The sequence below is a fragment of the Palaemon carinicauda genome, chromosome 2 (assembly GCF_036898095.1).
Source record: "Palaemon carinicauda isolate YSFRI2023 chromosome 2, ASM3689809v2, whole genome shotgun sequence".
In the NCBI taxonomy this organism is placed as follows: Eukaryota; Metazoa; Arthropoda; class Malacostraca; order Decapoda; family Palaemonidae; genus Palaemon; species Palaemon carinicauda.
Window position 1 is genome coordinate 197909585 of NC_090726.1, and position 10000 is coordinate 197919584.

At 35.2% G+C, this 10000-nt stretch overlaps 1 protein-coding gene across 1 annotated transcript in view; it reads left to right on the top strand.

Moving 5' to 3' along the window:
* The first annotated feature begins 2928 nt into the window (after nucleotides 1–2928).
* Nucleotides 2929–10000, top strand: part of LOC137622879 (glycine receptor subunit alpha-4-like) — a 42121-nt gene continuing 35049 nt past the window's right edge. Inside the window, exon 1 of the mRNA XM_068353449.1 lies at nucleotides 2929–3107. Coding sequence (XP_068209550.1) covers nucleotides 3040–3107 — 68 coding nt within the window. The 5' untranslated portion in view covers nucleotides 2929–3039. The remainder of the gene's footprint in view (nucleotides 3108–10000) is intronic.

Below are 10000 nucleotides of genomic sequence, written 5' to 3' on the forward strand. Positions count from 1 at the left end.
ACTATATAAGGGTAAGGGAGATGTGCATGAGTGTTGTAATTCAAGAGGTATTAGTTTGTTGAGTGTAGTTGGAAAAGTGTATGGTAGAGTACTGATTAATAGGATTAAGGATAAAACAGAGAATGCAATCTTGGAAGTACAGGGTGGTTTTAGAAGAGGTAGGGGTTGTATGAATCAGATTTTTACAGTTAGGCAGATATGCGAGAAATATTTAGCAAAAGGTAAGGAGGTGTATGTTGCGTTTATGGATCTGGAGAAAGCATATGATAGAGTTGATAGGGAAGCAATGTGGAATGTGATGAGGTTATATGGAGTTGGTGGAAGGTTGTTGCAAACAGTGAAAAGTTTCTACAAAGGTAGTAAAGCATGTGTTAGAATAGGAAATGAAGTGAGCGATTGGTTTCCGGTGAGAGTGGGGCTGAGACAGGGATGTGTGATGTCGCCGTGGTTGTTTAACTTGTATGTTGATGGAGTGGTGAGAGAGGTGAATGCTTGAGTGCTTGGACGAGGATTAAAACTGGTAGGCGAGAATGATCATGAATGGGAGGTAAATCAGTTGTTGTTTGCGGATGATACTGTACTGGTAGCAGACACAGAAGAGAAGCTTGACCGACTAGTGACAGAATTTGGAAGGGTGTGTGAGAGAAGGAAGTTGAGAGTTAATGTGGGTAAGAGTAAGGTTATGAGATGTACGAGAAGGGAAGGTGGTGCAAGGTTGAATGTCATGTTGAATGGAGAGTTACTTGAGGAGGTGGATCAGTTTAAGTACTTGGGGTCTGTTGTTGCAGCAAATGGTGGAGTGGAAGCAGATGTACGTCAGAGAGTGAATGAAGGGTTGCAAAGTGTTGGGGGCAGTTAAGGGAGTAGTAAAAAATAGAGGGTTGGGCATGAATGTAAAGAGAGTTCTATATGAGAAAGTGATTGTACCAACTGTGATGTATGGATCGGAGTTGTGGGGAATGAAAGTGATGGAGAGACAGAAATTGAATGTGTTTGAGATGAAGTGTCTAAGGAGTATGGCTGGTGTATCTCGAGTAGATAGGGTTAGGAACGAAGTGGTGAGGGTGAGAACGGGTGTAAGAAATGAGTTAGCGGCTAGAGTGGATATGAATGTGTTGAGGTGGTTTGGCCATGTTGAGAGAATGGAAAATGGCTGTCTGCTAAAGAAGGTGATGAATGCAAGAGTTGATGGGAGAAGTACAAGAGGAAGGCCAAGGTTTGGGTGGATGGATGGTGTGAAGAAAGCTCTGGGTGATAGGAGGATAGATGTGAGAGAGGCAAGAGAGCGTGCTAGAAATAGGAATGAATGGCGAGCGATTGTGACGCAGTTCCGGTAGGCCCTGCTGCTTCCTCCGGTGCCTTAGATGACCGCGGAGGTAGCAGCAGTAGGGGACTCGGCAGTATGAAGCTTCATCTGTGGTGGAAATGTGGGAGGTTGGGCTGTGGCACCCTAGCAGTACCAGCTGAACTCGGCTGAGTCCCTGGTTAGGCTGGAGGAACGTAGAGAGTAGAGGTCCCCTTTTTTGTTTTGTTTTTTGTTGTTGTCGGCTACCCCCCAAAATTGGGGGAAGTGCCTTTGGTATATGTATGTATTTAGCTATTTTATCAATATTCTTATATTCTTATTATTTAGCTATTTCATCAATATTCTTATATTCTTGTTATTTAGCTATTTTATCAATATTCTTATATTCTTGTTATTTAGCTATTTTATCAATATTCTTATATTCTTATTATTTAGCTATTTCATCAATATTCTTATATTCTTGTTATTTAGCTATTTTATCAATATTCTTATATTCTTATTATTTAGCTATTTCATCAATATTCTTATATTCTTGTTATTTAGCTATTTTATCAATATTCTTATATTCTTATTATTTAGCTATTTTATCAATATTCTTATATTCTTGTTATTTAGCTATTTTATCAATATACTTATATTCTTATTATTTAGCTATTTTATCAATATTCTTATATTCTTGTTATTTAGCTATTTCATCAATATTCTTATATTCTTATTATTTAGCTATCTTATCAATATTCTTATATTCTTGTTATTTAGCTATTTTATCAATATTCTTATATTCTTATTTTTTCAATCACTTCCTTTTGGGTGAATTAAAAAAATAGAGTGAAAATCATTTTGAAAATTATTTTGAATAGTCCTCTTCACTGGAAAAAAAAAAGGTGAATGGTGCCATTAAATATTGTGAATTTGTGAAAATCTTATAGTCCTTTTCACAATTTTTGATAGCACCTTTTACCTTTTTTCCAGTAAAGAGGACTATAAAATTTTCACAAATTCACAATTTTTAATGGCACCTTTTTCCTTTTTTTCAATGAAGAGAACTATAAGATTTTCACAAATTCACAATTTATAATGGCACCTTTCTCCATTTTTCCAGTGAAAAGGATTATAATATTTTCACAATTTCACATTTTTTAATGGCACCTTTCTCCTTTTTCCAGTGAAGAGGACTATAAAATTTTCACAAATTCACAATTTTTAATGGCACCTTTCTCCTTTTTCCAGTGAAGAGGACTATAAAATTTTCACAACTTCACAATTTATACTGGCAACTTTCTCCATTTTTCCAGTGAAAAGGACTGTAAGATTTTCACAAATTTACAATTTGTAATGGCACCTTTCTCCTTTTTTCCAGTGAATAGTAGGCCTATAAGATTTTCACGAATTCACAATTTTTAATGGCAGCTTTTTCCCTTTTTTTCAGCGAAGAGGGGTATAAAATTTTCACAAATTCACAATTTGTAATGGCACCTTTCTCTATTTTTCCAGTGAGAAGGATTATAAGATTTTCATAAATTCACAATTTCTAATGGCACCTTTCTCCATTTTTCCAATAAAAAAGGACTAAAAGATTTTCAGAACTTCACAGTTTATAATGCCACCTTTCTCCTTTTTTCCAGTGTTGAGGACTAAACCATATAGCCACAAACTATAAACTGAGGTTCTTTCACCAAGAGGCACAACTGAAATCAAGCCAAGTGCAGTGGCGTGAAGAAACAGTTCCCAGGATGTCTATCATTTTTCTCACAGTCTTCCTAGCCCTTGCCTCTGCTTCTGGCCAGATGCCAAATTTCAAGTAAGTTCTCTATGTTTTTTATGCTTTTTTTACTTCTGAAACTTCCAAAAACTCTATTGATGCAACAGCATTGTTAATACAATAGAAATGTCAAGATAGTCCATCGTTATGATAAGAAAAAGTTATTTTGAATAATTTTTCTTTTTCATTGTCTCTGATGGCAAAACAACAAACTATTACTCTGTAGCTATGGTGAGTTCTATTCTTGGGTAGTGACATAGCCTCTGTACAATGGACTTCCACTGTTTCAAGTTAGAGTTCTCTTGCTTGAGTGTACAACCAGGCACTCTATTCTATGTTTCCTTATTTCCTTTCCACACTGTGCTATTTTCCTGGTTGGAGCACTTGGGCTTATAGCATCCTGCTTTTCCAAATAGGGTTGTAGCCTAGCTAATAATAATAATGATAATGATAATGATAATAATAATGATAAGCAGTCTATTCTATGTTTCCTTATTTCGTTTCTACACTGGGCTATTTTCCTTGTTGGAGCCCTTGGGATTATAACACCCTGCTTTTCCAAATAAGGTTGTAGCTTAGCTAATAATAATAATGATAATAATAATAATATAATAATAATAATAATAATAATAATAATAATAATAATAATAATAATAATAATAATAATAACCAAATTTTCTTTGTTATATAATTACATTGAAGATTAAAAGTCTGTATAGAGTATATAGAGAAACTTCCTAAAGTTTAACTACATTGTCATAAATGCTTATAGATCTGTTAAGCCATATTTATTATTGCCTTTATATTTTGTAGAATGTAGAATATTTTGGATTAAGGAAATTTTAAGACTGATGAAAATCTATTAAATCATTATAAGACGTTATGTTAAATAGAAATAGTACATACACAATAGATATATATATATATATATATATATATATATATATATATATATATATATATATATACATATATATATATATATATATATATATATATATATATATATACAGTATATATATATTATATATATATATATAATATATATATATATATATATATATATATATATATATATATCTCGATATGTATATATAACCCTTTCTAAGTAGAGATACCATAATGTGGTGAAAAGGTTTGCGTATCGCCATGCTCAGCAAAGCTGTACTAGTCAGGGCCAACAATACTAGGTTGGTTTGCTGCGAGCGATCACACGAAAATCTCCCACCATCGCTAATCCGCACTGGCCAGCGTTGTAATGGAAACTGACCAAACCCCAAGCATGGATTAACATGTCTGAGGCCTTTGTCCTGCAGTGGACTAGAAACGGCTGCATTTGTTGTTGTTGTTATTGTTGTTGTTTAAATATACAGTTTATATATGTATATATATATATATATATATATATATATATATATATATACATACATATATATACAGTATATATATATATATATATATATATATATATATATATATATATATATATATACATATATATATATGTGTGTGTATATATATATATATATATATATATATATATATATATATATATATATATATATATATATATATATATATATATATATATATATCGTGTGTGTATGCGTGCGTGTGCGTGCGTGTGTGCGTGTCCTGAATGAGAAAAAAAAGAAGAAGAGAGACTGATAATGAATAATTCACAAAGCCAGTGTATTAATAATTTACCGATATCAATTTGCATAAGGGCATAGTTCCTTCACTGCTCTTAAATAATGCGAGAAAAAACGTTATTTTTTTACTTTATAATTATAGAAAATTAAAATAGTTTCCTTGTGTTCAATTCAATCTGGGAAGAAAAATTGATGGTAGAAGAGACTCTTTAGCTATGGTAAGCAGCTCTTCTAGGAGAAGACACTCCAAACCCAAACCATTGTTCTCTAGTCTTGGGTAGTGCCATAGCCTCTATGATATGGTCTTTCACTGTCTTGGGTTAGAGTTCTCTTGCTTGAGGGTACACTTGGGCACACTGTTCTATCTAATTTCTTTTCCTCCTGTTTTGTTTAACTTTTTATAGTTTGTAAATCTCTCTTGGGTTAGAGTTCTCTTGTTGAGGGTAAAATAGGGCACACTATTCCGTCTAATTTCTCTTCCTCTTGTTTTGTTTAAGTTTTTATATAGTTCATATACGAAAGATCTAATTTAATGTTAATGTTATTAAAATATTTTAATTTTAGTTGTTTATTACTTCTCTTGTAGTACGTTTATATCCCTTATTTCCTTTTCTCACTGGGCTATTTTTCCTTGTTTGAGCCCTTGGCTTGTAGCTTAGCAAGTAATAATAATAATAATAATAATAATAATAATGATAATAATAATAATAATAATCTTAGATATATGCTTATGTAAGGAAGTATCTGTAAGCAGTACAGTTGTGGTAGCCTATTGGTAAAGTCCCTGTCTGGCGATCTGCTGGACTGGGGTTCGAAACCCGCTCAAGCTCGATAGTTTCTTGTAGTGTCTTTAATCTCACCATCCTTGCGAGCTAAGGATGTGGAGTTGGGGGAGCCTATAGTTCTACTTGCTGAGTAACCACGGCCATTTCTTGGCCCTCCCAGGTCCTAGCTTGGGTGGATAAAGATTCATTTAGTGTCTGCAACCTCACCATCCTTTGTGAGCCAAAGATGGATGGTTTCGTGGAGCCCATAAGTCTACCTGCCGAGTCATGAGCAGCTATTGCCTGGCCCCTCCCTGGTCCTAGCTTGGGCGCATATAGTTTCTATTGGTGTCTGCAGCCTCACCATCCTTCTTAGCTTAAGATGGAGTCATCAGTAGCCATTGCCTGTCCCACCCTGGTCCCATCTCGATAGATAGGGGTATTTGAGCGCTAATCATATGTATATATAGTCAGTCTCTATGGCATTGTCACTGTCCCTTGCTCTGTCATTCATGAGTGACCTTTGAACTTTAGAATGGCATTCAAAAGTTCAAAGTTGCAGCAAATGATTTTATGTTGAACAGGTTGACTTTAATCTTTTTATAGTTATATATGAAATATCTGTTTTAATGTTCATACTGCTATTAGAATATTTTATTTTAATTGTTCACTATTTCTCATATTGTAATATTAATTTCCTTATTTCCTTTCCTCACTAGGCTATTTTTCCCAGTTGGAGCCCTTGGGCATATAGCATCTTGGTTTTCCAACTAGGGTTGTAGCTTAGCTAGTAATAGTAATAATAATGATAATGATAATAATTATGATAATAATAATAATATTAATAGTAATGACAATATTAATAATAATAATAATAATAATAAATAATGATAATAATTATAATAATAATGATACTAATAATAGTAATAATAATAATGATAATAATGATACTAATAATAGTGATAATTATACTATTAATAGTAATAATAATAATGATAATAATAGTAATAATAATAATAATAATAATAATGATAATAATAACAATAATAATAATTACATTAACAGCAGGGCAATGCATACTAATTCATATCCATAATCTACAAAAAGCCTTTGTACATTTCAAAATCCCTTTGTACATCAACTGTACATCTTTGTTACATCAGCATTACTTTTCATGTAATGGTTGCAGTCGAATTCCACTGTGATACATCAAAGGGATTGTACAAAGTCGTGTTTATTTTCCTAATTCCCAAAGCGACTGAGCTAATTATTTCACGTACAAATTATTCTTTTGACGTTTGTGGGAGAAGTATAATGTTTGGGGTGTGTTCGCTGCATTATCATCATCATCATTATTATCATCATCATCATTATCATCATTATCATCATCTCTTCTTACGCCTATTGACGTAAATGGCCTCGGTTAGATTTCACCAGTCGTCTCTATCTTGAGCTTTTAATTCAATACTTTATTCATCATCTCCTACTTCACGCTTCATAGTCCTCAGCCATGTAGGTCTGGGTCTTCCAACAACTATTCTAGTATCATCATTATCTCCTCCTATGCCTATTGACGTAAAGGGCCTCGGTTAGATTTCGCCAGTCGTCTCTATCTTGAGCTTTTAATTCAATACTTCTCCATTCATCATCTCCTACTTCTTGCTTCATAATCCTCAGCCATGTAGGTCTGGGTCCTCCAACTCTTCTAGTGCCTTTTGGAGCTAAGTTGAACGTTTGGTGAACTAATCTCTCTTGGGGAGTGCGAAGAGCATGTCCAAACCATCTCCATCTACCCCCTACCATTATCTTCAAGTCATCTCATCATCATCATCATCTCCTCCTACCTATATTGACGTAAAGGGCCTCGGTTAGATTTCACCAGTCGTCTCTATCTTGAGCTTTTAAACCAATGCTTCATATTAATCATATACTTTACTCTTCATAGTCCTCAGCCATGTAGGTCTGGGTCTTCCAACAACTCTTCTAGTATCATCATTATCTCCTCCTATGCCTAATGACGTAAAGGGCTTCGGTTAGATTTCGCCAGTCGTCTCCATCTTGAGCTTTTAATTCAATACTTCATTCATCATCTCCTACTTCACGCTTCATAGTCCTCAGCCATGTAGACCTTGGTCTTTCAACTCTTTCTAGTGCCCTGTGGAGCCAAGTTGAACGTTTAGTGAACTAATCTCTCTTGAGGAGTGCGAAGAGCATGTCCAAACCATCTCCGTCTATCAATTATTTAGTATTCTTATCTAACAACCGCCCTTCCCCCTTTCGGCTGCTTAATTCTGTCTTTATTATGCTATACCTATTCAAAATTCTCTTCTTGCACCGTTTCTAGTCCACTGCAGGACAAAGGCCTCAGACATGTCCTTATTCACGTCTGGGGTTTGGCCATTTTTCATCACCATGCTGGCCAGTGCGGATTGATGATGGTGGGAGACTTTAGTCTGATTGCTTACAACAAACCAACCTAGTATGAGTGCCCCTGACTAGTACAGCTTTGCTGATCACGGCGATACACAACCCCTTTCACCATGTTAATGTATCCCCACTCAGAAGGGGATATATATATATATATATATATATATATATATATATATATATATATATATATATATATAGTATATATATCTGTGTGTGTGTGTGTATTTGAGAGAGAGAGAGAGAGAGAGAGAGAGAGAGAGAGAGAGAGAGAGAGAGAGAGAGAGAGAGAGAGAGAGAGAGAGCAGTAAAGGGGTTAGGAGGAATCATTGATAGAGAAGGAAATTAATGTACAAATAAATCGGGAAAAACAGAATCAGTGAATAGCGAGAGAGAGAGAGAGAGAGAGGAGAGAGAGAGAGGAGAGAGAGAGGAGAGAGAGGAGAGAGAGAGAGAGAGAGCAGGAAAAGGAGTTAGGAGGAAATCATTGATAGAGAAGGAAATTAATGAACAAATAATCGGGAAAAACAGAATCAGTGAATAAGCGAGGAGAGAGAGAGAGAGAGAGAGAGAGAGAGAGAGAGAGAGAGAGGAGAGAGAGGAGAGAGAGAGAGAGAGAGAGCAGAAAAATGAGTTAGGAGGAAATCATTGATAGAGAAGAAATTAATGAACAATTAAATCGGGAAAAACAGAATCAGTGAATAAGCGAGAGAGAGAGAGAGAGAGAGAGAGAGAGAGAGAGAGGGAGAGAGAGAGAGAGAGAGAGCAGAAAAATGAGTTAGGAGGAAATCATTGATAGAGAAGGAAATTAATGAACAAATAAATCGGGAAAAAACAGAATCAGTGAATAAGCGAGAGAGAGAGAGAGAGAGAGAGAGAGAGGGAGAGAGAGAGAGAGAGAGAGAGAGAGAGTAGTAGTAGTAGTAGTAGTATTTAGGAAGTAATGATAGAACTGGAAATTATTGAATAAGTGAACAAAACAGAATCAGTGACAGAGAGAGAGAGAGAGAGGAGAGAGAGAGAGAGGAGAGAGAGAGAGAGAGAGAGAGAGGAGGGGGGGGGAATGCAATATCTGACGTACCTCCTTTCAAATATACTCCGTGAAACCTTCATAAACTCCTAACTTGATTTCTCCGCAGTACACAGACTTCAGCATTCCCTTTGTCAAAATCCAGCCATATTTCTCTCTGCAATCCTCGCATTATGTGAAATGAGGCTTCGTGGCGAGGAAAATTACAAAATAAAAATGAGAATTCTATAAATGACATATCTAATAAAATTTCTAAATATCTGCTTACAAATTCCTTCACATATTAGAATCTCTTAAGTCCCAATCTTTTCGTATTTTCATGGACAAAATATTCTTTCAGTGGGTTTTTTTTTTTAGTTTTAACGTGTTTTTTTTTTAGTTTTTAACGTGTTTTTTTAGTTATTAGTATTACTGATCTACCACCCTAGTTGGAAAAAGCAAGATGCTATGAGCCTAAGGTCTCAACAGGGATAGTAGCCCAGTGAGGAAAGGAAATAAGGAAACAAATAGAATATTGTGCCTGAGTGTACCCTTAAGCAAGAGAACTCTAATCCAAGACAGTGGAAGACCATGGTACAAAGGCTATGGCACTGCCCAAGACTAGAGCTGTTCACCATAGCTAAGAGGTCTCTGTACGTATGTGTTAGATCTATTTATATTATTGTTACTACTACTAACTACTACTACTAGGTAAGCTACAACCTAGTCGAAAAAGCAGAATGCTACAAGCCCAAGGGCACCAACAAGGAAAATAGTCCAATGAGGAAAGGGAACAGATAGAATAGTGTGATATTTCTAACCAAATACAGTGGAAGACCACGGTACAGAGGCTATGGGACAAAGCCCAAGGACTAGAGAACAATGGTTTGATTTTGGAGTGTCCTTCTCCAAGAAGAGCTGCTTACCATAGGTAGAGAGTACTTTCCGGTTTGCACCAGGATATCAAGTTAATTCTATTAGCATGATTATAATGTTACGCACGTTGGGAATAATGTACATTACTTGCAAAAAATGCAGACCTCCCCACGGCCGGCAACTTATTTCTCGAAACCAGCTTGC